The sequence below is a fragment of the Hyla sarda genome, chromosome 5 (genome assembly GCF_029499605.1).
Source record: "Hyla sarda isolate aHylSar1 chromosome 5, aHylSar1.hap1, whole genome shotgun sequence".
NCBI classification, from domain to species: Eukaryota; Metazoa; Chordata; class Amphibia; order Anura; family Hylidae; genus Hyla; species Hyla sarda.
In genome coordinates, this window is record NC_079193.1 from 328822927 (window position 1) to 328846705 (window position 23779).

Consider the following 23779-nt stretch of genomic DNA (forward strand, 5'->3'; position numbering starts at 1 on the left):
GAGAGAGAGAGAGAGAGAGAGAGAGGGGGGGAGAGAGAGAGGGGGGGGAGAGAGAGAGGGGGGGAGAGAGAGAGAGAGGGGGGGGGGGAGAGAGGGGGGGGAGAGAGAGAGAGAGAGAGAGGGGGGAGTGAGAGAGAGGGGGGAGGAGAGAGAGAGGGGGGAGGAGAGAGAGAGGGGGGAGGAGAGAGAGAGGGGGGAGAGAGAGAGAGGGGGGAGAGAGAGAGAGGGGGGAGAGAGGGGGAGAGAGAGAGAGAGAGAGAGAGAGAGAGAGAGAGAGAGAGAGAGAGAGAGAGAGAGAGAGAGAGAGAGAGAGAGAGACAAAGACAGAGAGATGACTTGTGGTTCAGGCAGCATGATAGTAATGACCAGGTTTTCTTTAAATGACTTTCCTAAGAAAGTGTATAGGTGGTTATAAAAGGGGTTAAAAAGAGTGAGAAAGCCAAGCATTCAGTAACATCACAAGATACTCTTTGGCACTTTCTCAAATCATGCTGGGATAACACGGATCATCAGTTTCTGCACAAACTTGTGAAGTCCATGCCAGCTCGGGTGCACGCTGTCATCTAAAGCAACAGGGGACCAATCAAATACTAAGGTACACTGTAACGCAGCTAAATCTTTCAGAGATTCACTCAAATTATTATACTAATAGCTGTATTGGTAAATTTGTATTAGGAAATACACATTTAGATTTAGGATTCAGAAAAGTATGCAAAATAAGGGTACTTTGTGTATGTAAAATTATACAGTATATATATATACACATACACACACACACACCCGCAAATACATGCACACACAGCGCCCCTGCTATGTTATGCACATGTATATTTTGTAAACTGAGAAATGCAAATATGAGGCAGCATGAAGGCAAGTTATTCCTAATGTTTATTTCCCCAAAGTTGTGTTCCATGACTGTAAGCATGGAGAATCAGTAACCTGAGCCATACAGCAGGGCAAAAATGATAATATCTTCAGTAAACAAGGAAAGGGCTTAATCTGAGTCATTTCCAAAATATCTTTAAACCAAATTAAAATACAATTAGTCCATTTTGGATGCAATGTGGTCATGCACATGTGTAACCCTACACTGTATACTTACAGCAGGCAGGAACGTACATTAACTGTAAACCTTCTGCTCCTGCTGGTATTAATGTTTGACCACTTCAAAGGACCCCACAGTGTGCCAAAGGACCCTGCACTTTATACATTCATAAACGGAGCGGCTGTGTCGAGCTCGGAAAGGTTAGCCGGCTTCTCTATGAATCTAGTAATAAAATAAATCTATGCCTTGCATCAGATGGATTACACACTTAATAAAATATTTGTGAGGGCCGTGAGGAACGTTCGTCATTATCCATTTCCCACTGTTCTTTGATCAGAGGAGAGCATATTTGGGGGGGGCGATGGGGGAGATCTACGTGCTGGACTTTTGGTATTATTTTAGAAAGCTATTAAAAATTGACAAATTAAATAAAAATAAAAGTTGGAATGCGATCAATGAAGTAATATTTAGTGGGATGTCAGATGAATCTTCTAGAAATTAAACTTTGGAATAGTCAACATGAAGACGCTCAGAGAGTGCACAATTATTCGGGAACAGAAGTTTCTCAAAGAGCTACTTGGGAATTTTTTTTATAGAACCTAAAAGCTAATTTCCACCTGCTTGTCCTCAGTGCACAGAGCCCCGCTTGTCCTCAGTGCACAGAGCCCCGCTTGTCCTCAGTGCACAGAGCCCCGCTTGTCCTCAGTGCACAGAGCCCCGCTCGTCCTCAGTGCACAGAGCCCCGCTCGTCCTCAGTGCACAGAGCCCCGCTTGTCCTCAGTGCACAGAGCCCCGCTTGTCCTCAGTGCACAGAGCCCCGCTTGTCCTCAGTGCACAGAGCCCCGCTTGTCCTCAGTGCACAGAGCCCCGCTTGTCCCCAGTGCACAGAGGACAAGCAGGGCTCTGTGAAGTGAGTCTCTGTGACACGCCCCCAGCTAACACCTCCGGATGATTGACAATCCAGGAACCCTGCTTGTCCTGCTTTTCAATTTTTTTATTTGGTCTCCTCATAGACACCCACAGGCGTTAGCCGCAGGGACAGCATTTTTTTACTCAAAAATACACACTTTTTTTTTTATCAATGTATATTACAAATAAACATATAATCGTATTATCAAAATTATATTAAATGTTGTTGTTAAAGACAGGTACACTAAGATACAATACCTGACCTGTAACTTCTGAATGTCTCTTGGGAGATGAATGTTGGGGAAAAGAAGGATCAGGCATGTTGAATTTCAAAAGCCCAATCCATTTGACCGCAGGGAGATAAGTCACTGTCAGAGAGTCAACTAGCAGCAGCTTACTATCACTAACCAAATCTTCTCTATTCAGAACACATGAACACTCACATGTATAAGGTAAACCACGTGAGTAAGCCCTCACCTTAACACATGTTCAGATTACAGCTATGGTAATGTGTATCCCTACCTACACATACTCTTGCCAGGTAGTCAGAAGATAAAGGTTTAATATGGAAAAGATTTTTCCTCTTTCAGGAATGAATATTTTCAGAACATTCCCATCGTCTCTCGTCACTGATCATATATGGCTAATTTGAACGACTAAACTACAGACTAAAACGTATATTGCTGAGACCTGATCATTCACCAGGCAATGATTTGTTTAACTGTTATTCTACCATTTACTTACTTATAACTAATGCAGGATTTTTAACGCTGTTTTATGCAGTTCTAAACAAAACCACAATGTAGGCCAACAAACCTCACCTTACTGTGAAAACAAATATCACAATGCAGCACAAAATACTACATCTGCAGTGCCAAACAAATGCCATAATGCAGTTCAAAATACCTCTTCAACAGTGCTAAAAGCAGCTCTGGCTTTATCAGTGCAGTTTCTGATTTTGAGTAAATGCTTTATGGCAATGCGCAGCATAAGAAGTCACCCCTAGCATTACAGTTTAAGAGTTGCTGACCTGATGTGTGTGGCCCCAATCAGATAACGGATTGCTAACTCAAGTGGATTACCCAACAGACCTACAAGCCCCAAAATAAAAAGGTAAAGTCACTTGGTGGAGGGGAGCTGAGTAGAGGGGGGGGGGGTCTAGTTTTTTCATTCTACCAGTGTTTTTTTAAAGAGGACCTCTTAGACTACAAGATGAGTAGGCTAATCCTTACAATAAACTTGGAAGGTGTTATCTATCTGGGACCATTAGAGACAGCATTATTGTAAATCTGTGGTCTCCTCAATTGAATTGTGAGGGTGTTTGTAGTTCAGGCATAGACTGTTGTGTGTTTATACATTTTAAAAGGTGGGGCACAGGTCTAAAAGTTTGTGCCCACTCACAATTTCTCACCAAATACATTTCTTAACACCTTAAAGGGGTACTCCCCTGGAAAAAACATTTTTTTAATCAACTGGTGCCAGAAAGTTAAACAGATTTGTAAATTACTACTATTTAAAAATCTTAATCCTTCTAGTATTTAACAGCTTTTATTTGCTCCACAGGAAGTTCTTTTCTTTTTGAATTTCCTTTCTGTCTGACCACAGTGCTCAATGCTGACATCTCTGTTCATTTTAGGAACTGTCCAGAGTAGGAGCAAATCCCCATAGCAAACCTATCCTGCTTCAGACAGTTCCTAAAATGGACAGATGTGTCAGCAGAGAGCACTGTGGTCAGACAGAAAGGAAATTCAAAAAGAAAAGAACTTCCTGTGGAGCAAATAAAAGCTGGTAAGTACTAGATGGATTAAGATTTTTAAATAGAAGCAATTTACAATTCTGTTTAACTTTCTGGCACCAGTTGATTTAAAAAAAAAAAAAACATTTTTTCCAGGGGAGTACCCCTTTAAGGACATGGCCCATTTTGGCCTTAAAGGCGTACTCCGGTACTCTGATAGGTTTGCTATGGGGATTTGCTTCTGCTCTGGACAGTTCCTGACATGGACTGATGTGTCAGCAGAGAGCACTGTGGTCAGACAGAAAAGAAATTCAAAAAGAAAAGAACTTCCTCTGGAGCATACAGCAGCTGATAAATACTGGAAAGGATTTAGATTTTTAAATAAAAGTAATAGACAAATCTGTTCAGGGATGTGGAAATCCTATTGCCCAACGCCCGGGACATGTACTTCCAGGCGCCGGGCAGGTGAATTTTTCATAGATTTAGCTCTGTATCGGGCAAGCAGGGACAGACCGACTTCCCCCTTATTTTTTTTTAATGCCGGTGTGAGGTGAAAAATTCAAACCCGTGAAGAAAATAGCACTGTCCCTCCCCTCTGCTCTCCGAAGTTTGCCGAAGCTAGAGCAGGGAGGAGCGAGGGCAGAGCCCGAGGTCGCATGTCTGCAGCAGATAATTAAGCCACGCCCCCTCGTCCCCCCTCCCGGAGGATGGAGAGCGCAGCTCTGCATTATACAAGAAGACCAGGGGAGAATGAGGATGTACACAGCTCCTCCCCTCCCCTGCTCTGTCTACACAGGACCTCACTTATCACGAGGAGGTTTCAAGTTTTCTCGGGGGAAAATACTGAGCAGGGGGAGTGGAGAGGACGTGTGTGTGAAGGAGACAGCCTGCACGGCACGGGCTGGGGATTTCACCTCACACAGGCTCAGGTGAGGAGGCCGAACATGCAAGCGGCGGGAAGGGTGGTTGTATATGTATGTAATGTATGATTAGGGGGGGTGCATCAGCGGCGGGTGTATGATGTGTGCATATGTATGGTGTATGTGTCGTGTGTATATATGATGTGTGTATGGTGTCTGTGTATGTGTGATGTGTGTATGTAATGTAAAATGTGGGGTGGGCAGCGACAGGTGTATGTATGATGTGTGCATATGTATGGTGTATATTTATGGTGTGAGTGTATGTGTATATATGATGGGTGTATGTGTGATGTGTGTATGTAATGTATGATATAGGGGTCAGTGGCCCGGTGTATGTATATGTGTATGCATGGTATGTGTATGCACGTATGTTTTGTACATGGGCGGACTGACAAGTGCTGCTGCCAGTTGTGCTATCTAATTTTTTTAATTTCTTTTTAGAGGCTTCTGGCCAAATTGCACCACCAGAATCCCACCCCCCTTCATACTCGTCCGCTGACCAAGAGCCCCACGAATGCACGCAAACACGCCCGAACCAAAACTACAACTTCCAGCATGTTGCACCATAATCTAAACTGTAGAACTATAAAGTGCAACATGCTGGGAGTTGTAGTTTTGGTTCGGGTCAACTGCAGAGCCATTGGCTGCATCAGGGCATGCTGGGTGTTGTAGTTACTAACTGCAATTCCCAGTATTCCTTGACAAAGCCTATGGCTCTGCAGCTGACACAAACCAAAACTACAACTCCCAGCATGTTACACAATAACATTAACTGTACTACTACCGTGTTCCTCCGAAAATAAGACCGGGTCTTACGGTATATTAATTTGTCACAAAAAACACACTAGGACTTATTTTCAGGGTAGGGCTCATTTATTTACATACATTGAACAACATACATTGCCCCCAAACGTGTGCGTGTGTTTTTTTTTACACGATCAATTGTACTTTTGTAATAGAATCTTTTTTTTTTTACAATAAAATGTTTTTTTTTTACGCAGTGAACTTTAAGGTAAAAATTTTTTTTTCCAAAATTAGTTTGCATAAAATTCTCCTTTTCTGACCCATTTTATTATTATTATTTTTCCCGTGTACAGGGATGTATGAAACCTCTTTTTTTGCGCTGTGATCTGTACTTATTAGCACCATTTCTGTTTTGATGGGACTTTTTCATCGCTTTTTATTAATTTTTTTCTGACATATGATGTAATAAAAAATCTGTATTTTTGGTGTTTGGTATTTTCTTATTTACGTCATTTACCATTCAGAATTATAAACATATTTTAATAGTTTGGATATTTACACATGCAGCCATACCAAATATGTTAATATATTTTTCTTTGTTTTGTTTTTATGGGAAAAAAAGGGTGATTTAGATTTTTTTTATTATTAGGGGAGGGGATTTTAAATAAGTTTAAACATTTAATTATTTTACACTTTTTAAGTCCCCATAGAGTGCCTTCATATGCAATCATTAGATTGCATTCACTGTATAATGCTATGTCTATGATCGCTGATGCAATGACTTAGCCTGGGCATAGCTAAAATGGAAGAGGGGACCCTCCTCCTCCATTTAAGCTCACGGAACCCGTGCAATCACATTGCGAGGGCTCCGTGAGCTCCACTAAGCAACCGGCAACTATCTCTGATAGAATTTAGGCAAATCGCATAGCAGGTACTTGGACTCTTACTGCTTTGGGCCCTTTAAAGCATAATTTTAATTACAAAAAATTTACTATTTTTTTTGTCTTGGACCTCCAGTGAAGAGACCCATCTGTAGAGTCCCACAGGCAATGCTATTTGGGAAAATATGTAAATTATCTCTCTCCCAGATGGAAAAAATATTGCTCATCTAGTACCACCTATTGGGAGATAAGTAGGTAATCTCTGATAGCTTTCCTATAAGTCAACATTTCTGGCTTGGCTAATATTCCTCAAAATCTTCTTGTACATAACAATAGCTATACCATAAAACAGCTAGTAAGTCCCTCACTAGGAATATATATCTTAACCAGCCTTTGACAGAGTGTCCCTACATCTTCTCTTTCTACTGGGAATTTCCATATAGGAAGCACAAGGCTTGCAATCTTAGTTGTTGCCCTTCGTCTTGGAGTGCAGCGCATTCCAAGCACTCTATGTCACTGACCTAGAATAAGTCACTCCAAGGGCCAAGCTCCAGGATCTGTTAATCATTTGGGCAATCAGTGAATACCAGCACTTACAGAGCCGATATTTATTTCATTTGGAAAGCTTCCATGTTAAATCAGATATCTGAGTAACTAGCTCATAAAAGTTATTCAATACCAAAATAAGAAGTGTTATCTCCACAAAGATGAGGCTTGTGATATGCAGTAATTTACAGCGTCATGAAAGAGCAGCTTTTCAGGGCTTCAGTGTGCAAAGGGAATTAGAAAGGTTTCTGGGCTGCAAGTGAACTCGTGAGCCAGATACAGTTAAATTTTAGTTCACTGCTTAAAAAGGTGCTACTGGTTATTGGGAAGAGTTTTTAAGTTATGAGCAAGCTATGGAAGATGTTCTCTACATACAGATAAGAGAGCATTAGATGGAAAACTTCAATTAAGAAGAGTCCTGTCTGAATCAGTTTTTGCCATAGTGTTCAAATTAAGATTTTATATATTAATTCATTTTTAAAAACGCACTCCATTCTGCAGTAAGCAAGGCTATAGGGCAGGAGATGCTGAACATGTTAGAAAAGCCCCACGATAACTTGTCATTTATTAATTTTCATCTCTGCTCATTCGTCAAGTTGGCGGTCCAAATTCACAACCAATAGCATGGCAAGTATAAATGCGCACACAGTGGTAGCTACAAGTCATTGAGTGAAATACTTCTTTAGTCTACTTTTGTTGTTCTATAATTTTTCATTCCAGTCATAGTGGTTTGTTGTTTTATTATTTATTTAAAATATGGGGCGGTGGTATATGTCACAGCCTTTACAGGATGTATACACCAACATAGGACCACAGCATAATGTAAATAGGGCATGAGTAGGGTGCTCCTGATACATGGGCACTTTACAGATGAGCAGGGACAGGATATGTTTAAACGTCCTGGGCAATCTCGTAGCCAGAGCCTTGTTTTTAATTTTCAATAAAAAGAAAAACAAAATAGAAGTACAACCAAACGCTAGATAGCCACGACAGCACAGGCCTCAGCAGTAACCATACAACACAGCACAATTCAGTGGATCAGACAGCATGATGTGGGTAGAGAAGCCAGCATATGCAAAAGCAGTGTAATAGAAATGACCAGGATCGTAAAGAAGCTGCCCAGGATGTTTAAACGTATCCTGCCACTGCTCATGGGGACAGCTACAGGAACCTAGAGGGGGATTTTATATAAGCCTGATGCCCCCCCCAATAACATTATAGGAAATGTCCCAGTAAACAGCAGTAATAGAAAGTTCAGTAAACAGGAATGCATAGTTTCAGCAAGCCATAACCATATAGTAGATAGTAGTGATTTATTTTATAACTCCATAAAATGCACAAAGACACTTTTAAAGTCCACATCACGTAAAAAAAAAAAAAAAAAAAAAATCAACATTCAAATTACAATCCAGTGTAGAGAACAGGTTGTAAAATCACAAACAACTATCGGCAACAGAGAGGTGGTGAAGCAACACGTTTCATAACAACACTAATAGACGTATTGTAAAGGGATTCTAATATGGTGCTAGTCAGCAGATAAAAGCTAAGAAAATACAGTATGTGTATAGCTTAGTGACTTGTGTGAGAAAATTATATAATGTTACACATCAGGGGCAATTCCCGTATCTAATTATTTTTTTCAAAAGTATGCCAAAGCTGCCTACTAAAAGACAAAAAAAAAAAAGGCTGTTCTTACCTCCCACCCTCCCCCACAGCCTCATTTATTGCCATCTCCACCACACTCCACTTTCAATGTTGTGGTCAACTTGTCACATTGGCCAATCACTGGCCACGGCAGAGTCACACCTGGCCGACGGCAGTACAGAGAAGACGACCCCATGATGTCAAAAGGAGGCGAGTAAGGAGACCTCTGGCCACCATCTTAGGCTGGGTTCACATCACGTTTTAGGAAATACGGGACCACATACAGCTGGGGGGGAGCTAAAAGCAGGCGCTCCCGTATCCCCGCCGTATGCTCCAGTCAGCTCATTGAAATACGGGAGCGCCCGGTTTTAGCTCCCCCCAGCCGTATGCGGTCCCGTATTGCCTAAAATGTGATGAGAACCCAGCCTTAGCTGTTCTCATCTTTGTGGCCATGCCGCGGGTGATCAGATCAGCCATCGGCGCATAGCTATAGATGCAGTGATCAATATTGATCACGCCATCTGAGGGGTTAATTGCAGACATCCTGGTGTGCCAAGTCTCAGGTGCCCAGGGCATATATGTACGTCCTGCATCCTCTACAGATTAAAGCAAAGTGAAGATTAATAGAAAAAAATTTTTTTGTCAATTCTCGTTCTTCTAGAGCGCCACATGAATTTTGGGATTTCCTATTACGGTGTTTTTCATGTACCATATTCATCTTGGGGTGTAGTGTGCCACAGATTTTTCATTAAAAGGAAAAATAAAAATATTGCTGCTTCATCACTTATCTATCCCGTGGACATGCCATAAAATGTAATTTGGGGATAAAAAAAATGTAATATTGGGGTAAAAAAATTATTGTGTCGCCATATTCTTACAGACATAACTACTTTATTTTTCAAATACAGGAAAGAGTTGAAAGACGGCACTCCCCGATTAATTTACAGAACTCCTTGTTTCTATCGTTCAACATGCATAAAGCCTAACTGAGTTGTTTGGGGGCTTTTTATTGGTTCCACATTTTGATAATTACACTTTTTCTTGTAAGTTTACTACTTTTTAATAATAAAAATTTAAAACAAAAAAATTGTGTGTCACTAATTCTGAAAGTCATAACTTTATTTTTCGTCTAATGGAATTGAACAAGGGTTTGATTATTTGCGACCGTGGTCGTATTGGTACATGTCACTCTGATCATTTTTATTTCACTTTTTGGAGGCAAGGTGACCATTATAAATCAATCACTATGAGCGTGTTCATATCCATTATGCATGGAAGGTGTTCTTTTTTTGTTTTTTTTTTATAATTAAATTTTTTATTAATACACGGCTTTATCTTTTTCTACCTTTTTCACCTCCAATGCTTTATTTAATGTCCCCTTGGGGGTGCTTGAAGCGGAAATCCTGTTATTGTTAGTATAGTACACAGCAGTACATCTATACATTGTAGAAATCCCAATGAACTCAAGAGAAGCACAAAACCTGGCCTCAAAGTCACCTTCCACCTTAGTATGTACTAGCCCTAGGTCCCAGCATTAATGTTAATAATTTCCCCTGCAGGAGCATCTGTGAGAGACATTTAGGGCAATGCTCGACCAAACAATAATGCATGGACATGCCGAATCAGTCAGATCCAGAGTCCCTGCTAAATAAAGGCTAGTTTTATTTTGTTTAAAAAATAAAAATAATTCAACCACTATATTTATCTGTATTAGATTCAGTACGTACATAATAGGGTTATGTGGTAAGTGATCTTGGGAATGACACCTGTATTACACATTTAAAAGAAAAAACATTCAGGACAAGTAAATAACATATCTTTGACCTCTTGGAATAATGACAGGTGTCAGTACCTGTAAAAGCTGCGTTGCAGTTGCTCTCTGTTCAGGGTTTTTCACCAGACATTTCTTGACGAAATCTGTAAATTCGTCAGACCACAATTCAGGTTTTCTGAAGGTAGGAGGAGGATTTGTGGGAATCATGAATATAGCCTAAAATGCAAAAAAAATATACATATGGTTAAAATTCACTGTAAAGCTAACACTGCTGCCCTCCTACAGCCTCATTCATGTCTCCTGATGTACTGGCCTGTCTCCTGGTAGCACCTCCATGCTCTGGACACTATGCTGACAGACACAGCAAACCTTCTTGCCACAGCTCGCATTGATGTGCCATCCTGAATGAGCTGCACTATCTGAGCCACTTGTGTGGGTTGTAGAATCCGTCTCAGGCTACCACTAGAGTGAAGGCACCGCCAGCATCAAAAGTGACCAAAACATCAGCCAGGAAGCATAGGGACTGAGAAGTGGTCTGTGGTCACCACCTGCAGAACCACTCCTTTATTGGGGTGTCTTGCTAATTGCCTATAATTTCCACTGTTGTCTGTTCCATTTGCACAACAGCATGTGAAATTGATTGTCAATCAGTGTTGCTTCCTGAGTGGACGGTGTGATTTCATAGAAGTGTCATTGACTTGGAGTTACATTGTGTTTAAGTGTTCCTTTATTTTTAATTTTTAGATTATATATATATATATATATATATATATATATATATATATATATATATACACATACATACACACACACACTACAGACTACCTCTTGAAGCTCAACAAGAGAATGCCAAGAGTGTGCAAAGCAGTAATCAATGCAAAAGGTCGCTACTTTGAAGAACCTAGAATATGACATATTTTCAGTAGTTTCACACTTTTTTGTTATATATAATTCCACATGTGTTAATTCATAGTTTTGATGCCTTCAGTGTGAATCTACAATATTCATAGTCATGAAAATAAAGGAAACTCTGAATGAGAGGGTGTATCCAAACTTTTGGTCTGTACTGAATGTGTATATATATATACACACATACATACAATCTAAATGTGCATTAGGGCTGCACGATATGGGGAAAATGTGCGATTGTGATTTTGGGCCTAAATATTGCGATTTCGATATGCGATGCTATATAATAAAAAATAAAATAAAAATTGTGAAACAACTGGAGGCCCCCTGGTTGGGAAGTACTGACTTTTAGTATTTAAATTAGTTTTTACCTGCTCTGGCTGTATCGCAAAAAGCAAAAATCGCGATTCAATTGCTTTTGCGATATATCGTGCAGCCCTAATGTGTATGTATGTGTATGTTCCAACATCATTTCCAAACAGCTAAAGAAATTTCCATGAAACTAATATGTTTATTAACCCTTAAACCACCATTTGCCAGGGTCAGGGTTTTTGCTTAGAGTCCCATACAAGTCTATAGGAAATATATGTTACTGCACAACTTCCAAGCATGAGATATTTTGATTATACTTGGTCACATGTTTCTTTTATGTCCACTAAAAATATAGGACAGGTAATTTAACCCTAACCTACCCCTATTTGCGAGGGTCAGGATTTTTGATATAAGTCCCATCCAAGTCTATGGGAAATGTGTGTTCCGCTCTGCATCTCCTGCTGAGTGCGCCAGTCCAGCTTTCAAGCCACACCCTCCCCGCATGCCACGCCCCCAAAGCCATGCCCACTCTTTAAGCCACATCCCATTTATTCTCTATCCTTTTGTACATGGGACGGGACATGGTGACGGGACGTGGGGACAGGACAGGATGGGATAGAACGACAAAAGCTTCTACCTTTGTTGCTTTTCCTCCCCCACAATGATTGGGTAGGAAAAACCGGGCAATGCAGAGTACATTTTCAGGAGCAGCTTTCTGTATTAATCATTGACATTTTTTTAACAATAATATTACAACAGGCCTTTTTCATCAGAAATACATTTTTTTTGGATCTGACAGTGCCCATTTCATAACCTGCTGACTGAAAAGGAAATGCCTACCTGTTTTTGATGGATTAAAAAAACTTTTTTCACGTTTTAGCAAACTTTGGAGCGCTGCGTTGCTTGCACCCGCTCTCTGCCTTTTGCACTTTACTCATTGAGTGCTACTGATATTTAGCAAAAAAATATATATATACATATACACACACACACACACACACACAGTGGGGCAAAAAAGTATTTAGCAAGCCACCAATTGTGCAAGTTCTCCCACTTAAAGATGAGAGGCGCCTGTAATTTTCATCATTGGTATACGGTACCTCAACTAAGAGAAATAATGAGGAAAAATCCATAAAATCCCATTGTCTGATTTTTAGAGAATTTATTAGCAAATTATGGTGGAAAAAAAGTATTTGGTCAATAACAAAAGTTCATCTCAATACTTTGCTATATACACTTTGTTGGCAATGACAGAGGTCAAACATTTTCTGTAAGTCTTCACAAGGTTTTCACACACTGTTGCTGGTATTTTGGCCCATTCCTCCATGCAGATCTCATCTAGAGCAGTGATGTTTTGGGGCTGTCACTGGACAACACAGACTTTCAACTCTCTCCAAAGGTTTTCTATGGGGTTGAGATCTGGAGACTGGCTAGGCCACTCCAGGACCTTGAAATGCTTCTTACGAAGGTACTCCTTCAATGCCCGGGCGGTGTGTTTGGGATCATCATCATGCTGAAAGACCCAGCCACGTTTCATCTTCAATGCCCTTGCTGATGGAAGGAGGTTTTCACTCAAAATCTCACGATACATGGCCCCATTCATGCTTTCCTTTATACAGATTAGTCGTCCTGGTCCCTTAGCAGAAAAACACCCCCTTGCTTCACAGTAGGTATGGTGTTCTTTGGATGCAACTCTGCATTCTTTCTCCTCTAAGCATGACAAGTTGAGTTTTTACCAAAATGTTCTACTTTGGTTTCGTCTGACCATATGACATTCTCCCAATCCTCTTTTGGATCATCCAAATGCTCTAAAGCAGACTTCAGACGGGCCCGGACATGTACTGGCTTAACCCCTTAAGGACCGGAGGTTTTTCCGTTTTTGCATTTTCGTTTTTTGCTCCTGGCCTTTAAAAAATCATAACTCTTTCAAATTTACACCTAAAAATCCATATGATGGCTTATTTTTTGCGCCACCAATTCTACTTTGTAATGACGTCTGTCATTTTGCTCAAAAATCTATGGTGAAGCGGGAAAAAAAATCATTGTGCGACAAAATTGAAAAAAAAACGCTGTTTTGTAACTTTTGGGGGCTTCCGTTTCTACGTAGTACATTTTTCGGTAAAAATGACACCTGATATGTATTCTGTAGGTCCATACGATTAAAATGATACCCTACTTATATAGGTTTGATTTTGTCGGACTTCTGGAAAAAATCATAACTACATGCAGGAAAATTAATACGTTTAAAATTGTCATCTTCTGACCCCTATAACTTTTTTATTTTTCCGTGTATGGGGCGGTATGAGCGCTCATTTTTTGCGCCGTGATCTGAAGTTTTTAACGGTACCATTTTTGCATTGATAGGACTTATTGATCACTTTTTATTCATTTTTAAATGATATGCGTGTGTGTGTGTATGCGTGTGTGTGTATATATATGCGTGTGTGTGTATATATATGCGTGTGTATGTATATATATGCGTGTGTATATATATATATGCGTGTGTATGTATATATATGCGTGTGTATATATATATATGCGTGTGTATATATATATATGCGTGTGTATATATATATATATATATATATATATATATATATTTAAAAAATACACAATATAAATAAATATATATATATATATATATATATATATATATATATTATACATACATATACACACATAACTACTTCGGAAGATGCAAGAAAAAGCTGAAAACATTTGGTTAATGTGCAATAACACTACACACTTAGAGGTTTGTTTTATGGCCTGGCAGCTGACTACTAGAGATTCTCACAGTAATACCTGCACTGATGTCCTTGAAGGAAACTATCTTAGTGACCTTTAGTGCCTCAGGCTGTATCTTAATCTCTTGATGATCTGAAATTAAATTTAATGGCTATTCAGTAGCAATCAAACCCCAAAACTTTAACCTGCTTCACCAGCTGTTATCTGCCGTCCCTGACATCTCACTCCTCACATGCAGCATTATGAGAGGTTGTAAATTATTCAGGTTGTCTACATTGTACAGCACCAGCCAGGACAGAAGGTCCACCACCTTCCCCTCCAAAAATCAATATACAGCAGCTCTAAAGTTTATCAAAATCAATAGTTTTATCAATGATTAGTAATGGAAAGACACTTTACTGACGACAGCTGCGGGAACTGCAAGTCATGTCACGCTAACTCGTCTCGTATTTTAGGTTTCTATAGGGGTTGTCTTGTTTACAACCACCTCCAAATATTTTATAAGTACATTATGAGTGGTCATATAAAGGGATCTTTAGTTTGGGGCCTCCTACAAAAAGTATTCCTTTTCCAGGAGAGCAAGGCACATCTGTGCATTACATGGTGCCATTAAAATTAATTTGTTGTCCGCATAACATTTTCTTTCCCGTGTGGTGGTGCTACAGCAAAACTAAATACTTAATAAAAAAAATAAAGAAAAAAACATTTGCAGACATGTCAAAAGTTTAGTTCGGTCAGGTTCTCAGTGCTAAGACCCCAGCCAATCTCTTGAAATTCTTGGATAGGAGACTGGCTTTACCTAGCTATAACTAGCCATCAATGGGGGTTCTCAACACTTTTTTAAATAACTAATGCTTTTAAAATAGTAGTCCAGGGAACTGAACTCTTTAGAGACTTATTCGCTATCCATGGAAACAAAATAAGTGTCTGATCACAGGGGGTCCGACCGCTTTCCCATGTCCCCCCCCCCCCTCTCCCTACACACCCTCTGTAGATAGGGGATGTGTGTATTAAAAGTTTAATTTCATGGATTACAACTTTAGGGTTTGTTCACACGTACGCAGATTTGATGAGCAGGATTTGATACGCAGGATTTTCTGCTGCAGATTTCAATGTAAACCAAATGACTGAGCGCAGCTTCAATCAGGAGTTACAAATTCTGCGCATCAAATTTGCACAGGATCCTGTATGTGTGAACGTACCCTTAAGCTGATCACTGGAGTTCCTGACAGAATGAACCTTCAAGCAGAGATCCTTTAACATGTGGGCCCAAAGTAAAGTCCAAAAAGGGCTGTTTGCATCCAACTACTGACGATATTTTAGTAAATATATTTCAAAAGGAACTTGTCAGCCCTATTTGCTGATAAGAGCTGCAGACACGGTTGGATACCTGTTATGGTATAAAAGCAACCTGTATCTTTCCTGGAGCTGAAGGTGATTCCATCCCTTTTATATTTTTTTAGCCAAGTATCAAGAAAGTGGTTTCCCAGGTGCTCTGCTACTTGGCATGCCTCCTCACTAACCCTCAACTCCCAGCCCTTCCTTGACCGACGTACAGTGGTCCCTCAACATACGATGGTAATTTGTTCCAAACGAGCCATCGTTTGTCGAATCCATCGTATGTTGAGGGATTCGTGCAATGTTAAGTATAGGAAGCTGTACTCACCTGTCCCCGCCGCTCCGGACCGCATCCCGCCGCTCCCGATGGTTACCCCGGGCTTCCGCTGGGCTCTCCTGGTCTTCTCCGGTCCTCCGCTGTCTTCTCCGGTCCTCCGCTGTCTTCCGCAAGGCCTTACTGGGCCTGCGTACCAACGTCATTACGCCGCTGCGTACGCCGTTCCTATTGGATGACGGGACGGCGTGCGCAACAGCGTAGTGACGTCATCGGAGAGGGCCGAGAAGACACCGGAGGACCAGCGCTGGACCCGGAGGGCACCCCGGAGCATCGTGGAGGGGTAATTTATACTCACCACACCACACGGGGAACATTAAGCTGCTATCCGGCAGCAGCTTAAGCATTTTGAACTGCCGGATAGCACTTAATGCGATGGCCCCGACATAAAAAAGCATTGTATGTCGATGCTGACATCGACATGCGATGGCCTCTGAGAGGCCATCACATGTCGATTTGATCATATGTCGGGGCCATCGTAGGTCAGGGGGTAACTCATTTTAGTAAATATATTTCAAAAGGAACTTGTCAGCCCTATTTGCTGATAAGAGCTGCAGACACTGTTGGATACCTGTTATGGTATAAAAGCAACCTGTATCTTTCCTGGAGCTAAAGGTGATTCCATCTCTTTTATATTTTTTAGCCAAGTATCAAGAAAGTGGTTCCCGGGTGCTCTGCTACCTGGCATGCCTCCTCACTAACCCTCAACTACCAGCCCTTCCTCGACCGACTTATTTAGTTCAGTAAGATAGTTAAGGAAGGACTGGGAAACAGGGGAAAACAAGGTGTGCACCTGGGTGTGGCAATCTGGCAGCTCAGCACCACCTCCTTGACACTTGGCTGAGAAAAAGCTATTTTATAAGTTTGGCAACCAGCATCAGTTCCAGGAAAGGGGATGCTCACTGTTCAGCAGATAACAAAAAAAGTCAAGAATATTGATCATCATGGTCCCTAATTGGGTGTTTGTAACACGATCATGACAAAATTAGACAGGTACTGGATAGAGGGGTTGAGCCTGGAATTTGGAGAAAGTCTAAGTGTACATTTGCAACATTAATATACAAATCTGATCCTGCAATCATACCCTCCTCCATGTGTCCCTTTGTCGTCTTCTTGCTAATATGTTATGACTTGTAAATATGGAGCCCACACCATGTCACAGTACAACGCAGTTCACAGGACTACAACTGTGTCTGCTTTTTTAACCGCAGGCAAAGCTCAACACCTTCCTACATAAACACTCTGCAGCAGTAAACATTCTGCCCGATGAACTCGAAAGCCCCATAGAGAAGTTTATCGCCTTATCTCATCTTCCTTCATAAAAAATATCTACTGCAAATATTTCTCTAGTCAGCACTATGTTTGGATAAAGAGAAGAAACAGAAGCTTAGACATAAGAAAGAATTACAGGATAAAGTCTCCACAAAGAGCATTAAACATTATCTTATCTGGGGAAGAGCTGGGATAGAAGCAGAGTAATGTTGACAGAGACAGGATCATTTCTCATTTTCTTTACACACAGCTTAAAGGAGAAAGAAAAAAAAAGCCGTCAGACATCTGCAATCTCTTTACCTCCCTAGAAGACAAACTGCTCGAGTCCAATGAAAAGTTTGCTTTTCAATTATGTGACATAAACTTAAAACAAACTCCGGTGTTACAACGTGTGCAATCTTGCATCTTTACTAGGGCTCCTGAAGGCCATGTGCTCAGTTCGCTCTTCTATTCCGGCACTATAATAAACTCACACAACAATATTTTCATACTTTTAAAAGTTTAACTGGCCTGAAACAACAGCATAGATAAACTCCTCACCTCAAGGTGTCTCCTCACCATTAAACATCACATTAAAAAGGTACAGGCAGGGGTAGGATTCGGCCGGTTCTTTCCAGTTCGCATCCTTGGACGCACTTACAATTGAATTAGTGCCCAGCTGTGTACAGGAGCCCTAGGCTCCCAAAACCACCACTGGGAACCCCCTGGCAGACGTAGTTAGAGTAATTACTTAGAGTACTGCAGATTTTATATACCCCTATAAGTGTCTGATCGCGGGGGGGCATCAGAACACTGGGACCCCGGCTCTGCCCCCTCCATGTATCTCTATGAGAGAGGTGGGGGATGCAGTGTTCATGCATCCCCGCCTCTCCCATAGAGCTGAATTGAGGGGGCATGTCTGTTGACCTCTTAGTGAAGTCAACAACATGAGCATTAGCCACGCATAGCCAAGAGATCTCAGACACTTATCCCCTATCCTGCAGATATGGAATAAGTTGTCTATGGCTGCAGAACTCCTTTAAAAACACCAACCGCATTCCGATCTGGGTAATAGGCCTGGCTAGCAGAGGCCAGATTGGCACCTGGGGAGGACAGGACAGATGTGAACTGTATCCTATAAAGTGGGGAAACACTGTGTGCAGACAGCTCGCTTCCTTGTGGCTTCAAGCACCTGTGCACGGACAAGCCGGCAGCGTCCCCGGACTGGATTAGCAGCAGAGGAAGAAAAGTCCAGCGCTAGGTGTAGCAATATCAGGAATTTTAATACATTTTTTATAATTTTTTTTTTTTATAAAATGTATAAAAAAAAGTAGCAATTTTGGATTTTTTTTTTTTTTACGTTCACGCCGTTCACCATACGGGATCATTAACATTTTATTTTAATAGTTCGGACATTTACGCATGCGGCGATACCAAATATGTCTATAAAATTTATTTTTTACGCTTTTTGGGGGTAAAATAGGAAAAAACGGACGTTTTACTTTATTGGGGGAGAGGATTTTTCACAGGGGACTATTCATAGCAATACCATGATTGCTAATACTAATCTTGTCTATGTATAGGATATAGAACAGATCAGTGTTTTCGGTGATCTTCTGTTCTGGTCTGCTCGATCTCAGACCAAAGCAGAAGACGCCGGGAGCCGGAAGGTGAGGGGACCTCCGTGCGGCGTTCTGAATGATCGGATCCCCGCAGCAGCATTGAAATCGCGTACTGCCGCAGATGCCGGGATCTGTATTGATCCCGGCACCTGAGGGGTTAATGGCGGACGCCCGCGAGATCTCGGGCGTCGGCCATTGCCGGCGGGTCCCTGGCTGCGATCAGCAGCCGGGATCAGCCACGCATGACACTGGCATCGCTCCGATGCCCACGGTTATGCACAGGACGTAAATGTACGTCCTGGTGCGTTAAGTACCACCGCACTCGGACGTACATTTACGTCCTGCGTCCTTAAGGGGTTAAAGGAAATATGTCATCAGCATCACCTGCACTAACCTCTGTACAGAAAGGTAGTGTGTGTGACATTGATGACAACCATACTTACCTGAACCTGTTCTGTGTGCCAGTTCCTCTACTGTCTTCTTCGGCATCTTTAATTCGGGTGTCCACTCGGAGCATGGGTGGAGCTTGGTGACATCACTGCAGCTGTTTGCTATCAGCAGGACCCAGCAGAGAAGCAGGAGCGGCGACATCACAAAGCTTCATCCATGCTCCAAGTTGGCCCCAGAACAAAAGATAAAGAAGATAGCAGGAGAAAAGGAGCAAGGAACAGGTTCAGGTAAGTATTGTTATTAACAGTGTCACCAGCAATACCTGTCTGTACTGTTCCCTGCAGAGCAGTCGCCAACTTTACTGCTGCCAGAGGGGGAAGACGACTGATGCAGGGGTGGGCTGTGAGCAGAATCACAAGTTAGCTGCAGCACCAAATATAAGAAAGGAATTTTTATGTGCTAGAAACACTGCTGCTAAATTACTTTAAAATACCTAGTAACAGCATTTCTTGGTTTTTGATATAAAAATGATTTATGATAAAAACATTTTTAATGTACCATCTGCAAGCGTAAATACAAGTTACATGGCAGGGACACCAATGCTCTTAGGCATTTATAATACAAATAAAATACAAAGCAACTTCGCATGTAGTAATTTTAAATCTGCTAAAATGTTATATCTACAGCTCCAGTGAAGACCTGTGTGTCTCCATGGTCACAGACTACAACCAAGCCCTGTGTACTGTGATCCTGCAGTCATACTCATTTCTATCTGTCCCCTATATTACACCTTAATGCACAGTTCCATGGAGAGAGGGGTCTAAACTAGAATAGTAAGATAAACTAATATACATTTTTTTTTTTTAACTTTGAATATAAGTTAGCCTTACTTCAGGGTGGGAACATGGCTATGATTGATTCCAACCTCAACTGTGAAACCCCAGAGATGCCATCATCACTATTGGCTGCAGCATCTAATGGGTTAAACAGCTGCGATCAAAGTCATAACTCCTGTGTTCCCAAAGTGATCAAAAGAGGGTGGGAACTGACCTTTAGAGGTGGGCGGTATGACCAAATATGTGCATCACGGTATTTAATGGTATTTCTTTCACCCCCCCCCCAAATCATGTTACCCGCCAGTGCTGTTCTGCTCCCCCCAATTAATGATCAGCCCAGCGGGGTACTACTCACATGTGTCACCCGCAAGCACTGCCCTCCTCCTCTTTGTTGGAGGCCGCCGGCGCTGGAACTCTATACTGTACTCCAGCGGTCTCCAACCTGCGGACCTTCAGATGTTGCAAAAACTACAACTCCCAGCATGCCCGGACAGCCAACGGCTGTACGGGCATGCTGGGAGTTGTAGTTTTGCAACAGCTGGAGGTCCACAGGTTTAAGACCACTGCTGTACACTGTATCCCTGTGCCCAGGCTGCAAAAGATAAAGAAAATTAATTTTAACTTACCTACGTCGGCCTTACGCTGGGGACTGGAACGTCGGACACCCGTCAGCCTATCACCGGCCGCAGCGATGTCCCGCCCCGGCCAGTGATTGGCTGAGCCCACTGTCATGTAAGAAGCCGGCCAGAGCTCCTTACATCACCGTGGGCTTAGCCTATCACTGGCCGGGGTGGGACATCACTCCGGCTGGTGATAGGCTGACAGCTGTCCGACGTTCCCTTCCCCAGCGTAAAGCCGACGTAGGTAAGTTAAAGTTTAATTTCTTTATCTTTTGCAGCCCGGGCATAGGGATACAGCTTACAGCAGTGGTCTCAAACCTGCGGACCTCCAGCTGTTGCAAAACTACAACTCCCAGCATGCCCGGACAGCCGTTGGCATGCTGGGAGTTGTAGTTTTGCAACATCTGGAGGTCCGCAGGTTTGAGACCACTGGCGTGCAGTATAGAGTTCCATTGCCAGCGGCCCCCAACAAAGAGGAGGAGGGCAGTGCTTGCGGATGACACATGTGAGTAGTACCCTGCTGGGCTGATTATTAATTGGGGGGGAGCAGAACAGCGCTGGCGGGTCACATGATTTGGTGGGGTGGGGGAGCAGTACAGCGCTGGCAGGTCACATGATTTGGTGGGGGATCAGAACAGCGCTGGCGGGTCACATGATTTGGTGGGGGAGCAGAACAGCGCTGGCGGGTCACATGATTTGGTGGGGGAGCAGAACAGCGCTGGCGGGTCACATGATTTGGTGGGGGGGGAGCAGAACAGCACTGGCGGGTCACATGATTTGGTGGGGGGGGGGGGGGAGCAGAGCAGCACTGGTGGGTCACATGATTACTTCCCCGATGTGGGGACAGCGCTGCGCTGGGCTGATAATTCCTTCCCAAGGGGGAGGGGCCCAACCGGTATTGCGGTATGGAAAAAATTTATATCGTGCAGCCCAAAAATTTCGGTATTCGGTATGAACAGGTATACCGTTCAGCCCTACTCACATTAGCAACCTGTGAACCCAAATCCATGAGCCTACAAAAGGACTAAGAAAGACCCCCTAAGGACTGTGATGAATGGATGCACATTATGCCATACAAAATATTAGAATATTAGGTTTTACTGTAACAACTAGTCACATTTTACATAATTACATATTTTACTTAGGGATCGACCAATTATCAGTATGGCCGATAATCACGATTTTGGGCATTATCGGTATCGGCAATTACCTTGCCGATAAGCCGATAATGCCCTGCCCCCTCGCCCGAGACATGCAGCTCCGGGTGTCGGGCCATACCTGAAAGCCCCCAACAAAGCACGGCGGCACTCAGAGGGGTGTATGAAGCAGGCTCCGGACTTATGCCCGCTCCATACTCTGCAGCCCCCAGCTATTTTCAGTAGCCGGGGCCCGCCGCTAATAGCCAGCATACGGCAGTCACCGCAGCTGGCTATAACCCTTTTGAACACCGCTGTCAAAGATCCACTGTGGAGGTAGCCGGAGGGCTTACTTCTGCTTCCCTGGTGCCGTGGTTCTGTCATTGATAGATCCAGGCTGGATCAGGCTTTATCAATGGATCGCAGCACACACAGATCAAAGGAGTTCAATAGAACGCTACTGATCTGTATTAGGAATCTAATGATTCCTCCTAAAAGTCCCCTAAGGTACTAAAAGTGTAAAATAAAATAAAAAATTAAAAACAATGTTTTAATAAAAGTTTAAAAAGACACACACTAACCTCTTCCATATTAAAAGTTCACATCACCCCCTTCTATAAAAACATGTAAACATAAGAAAAACAAACATTTGGTATCGCTGCGTGCATAATTGTACGAATTATTAATATATATAATATATACATTATGTATCCCATACGGTAAGAGACGTAAAATGTAAAAAAATAAATAAATACCAAAACCACAGAATTGCAATTTTTATACATCAGAAAAAAAGATATGTATGCGAAAAAAAGCTACAGGGGTCAGAAAATGGCAATTAAATTAATTTTATTTTTTTTTAAGTCCCGAAATTTTTTTTAATTAGTAAAACTTGACAGAAACTATACAAGTCTGGTATTGCTGTAATCAGGCCGGTCTAAAGTATCAAAATAACATGTTCACTCAACCACAAGGTAAATGGCGTAGAAAAGAAAACCACCGAATTTGCTAAATTATCTTTTACTATTTCAATTTCGCTTCACCAAAGTTTTTTTTGTTTCGGAGCTTTATTACGGAAAAATTAAAAAGGTACCGGTATCATAGTAGTTGATTATGGCTATTATAGGGCAAGGAGGAAAAACGAGAGTGTAAAAGCAAAAATTGGCCTGGACAAGTGGATCATCATTGCTCCATTTTAATCCCGTGGACAAGTACTTTTTATAAAATTTCCACACCCTCTGAAACCTCCCCACTATTCTCCTTACTGGGGGGGGGGGGTGAATTATGATAATAATCTTTAAGATTACTACTGAACAGTGTCTTTATTACATAAACTTTTCACCAGCTTCTAAAATTGTCAATCGCAGTAATCAATCTTCGTGAGTCATAAATGTTATCAGTGGAAGGACGGCACGAAATGGTACAAAGGAAATCCCACCTTTGGATTTTGCAGTTTGTACCAAGCATTGAAGCAGCTAAACATATTCCTGGATCACTACCTTCGGTCTAGAGGGGTAAAAAGTCTCGGGGTGGGTCTTAAAGCGTACCCGTCAGATCCAAGAAAAAAATTTTTTTTTATACATCACTCAGTACCTAATCCTGACCATGTACATCTAATTATTATGTGTATAGCACCTTTATTTATTTTATTAAACTTTTAACTTAGCTCACTAGTCTGAATTCCTCTCAAAGGAAGGGGGTGTGGCCTCATTGTGCTGGTCTCCGCCCCCTCCCTCAGTATGCGGTCTGCTCACATCTCCCCTAGCATTAGCAAAATCAGGACTCCCAGCTTGTCCTCACTGACAGTAGCGGGACACAAGCTGACAGTGGGAGGATCTTTCCTCCAGCTCTGAGCCCTGCACTCACAGCTGTCAATCAAGGAAGTGTGTCCATGACATAGGTGATGACGCATGGACACAGAAGGACTAGTATGTGTCCAAGCAGGCAGGGGGGGCAGTTGTTTGATTGGCTTTTTCAGAATGAAATATTGAAAATTTTCTAATGAAGGCAAATGCAAAACCTATTGGTTATACATGCTTTACAACATATCAAAAGTTTTTGTATCTGACAGTGCCCATTTAATGTCCC

General features: G+C 42.0%; 1 protein-coding gene across 1 annotated transcript in view; it reads right to left on the reverse strand.

Moving 5' to 3' along the window:
• STK3 (serine/threonine kinase 3) overlaps positions 1–23779 on the reverse strand; it is a 245238-nt gene that overhangs the window by 119616 nt on the left and 101843 nt on the right. The window contains exon 7 of the mRNA XM_056522374.1: positions 10277–10414. Within this exon, the coding sequence (XP_056378349.1) occupies positions 10277–10414 (138 nt within the window). The remainder of the gene's footprint in view (positions 1–10276; positions 10415–23779) is intronic.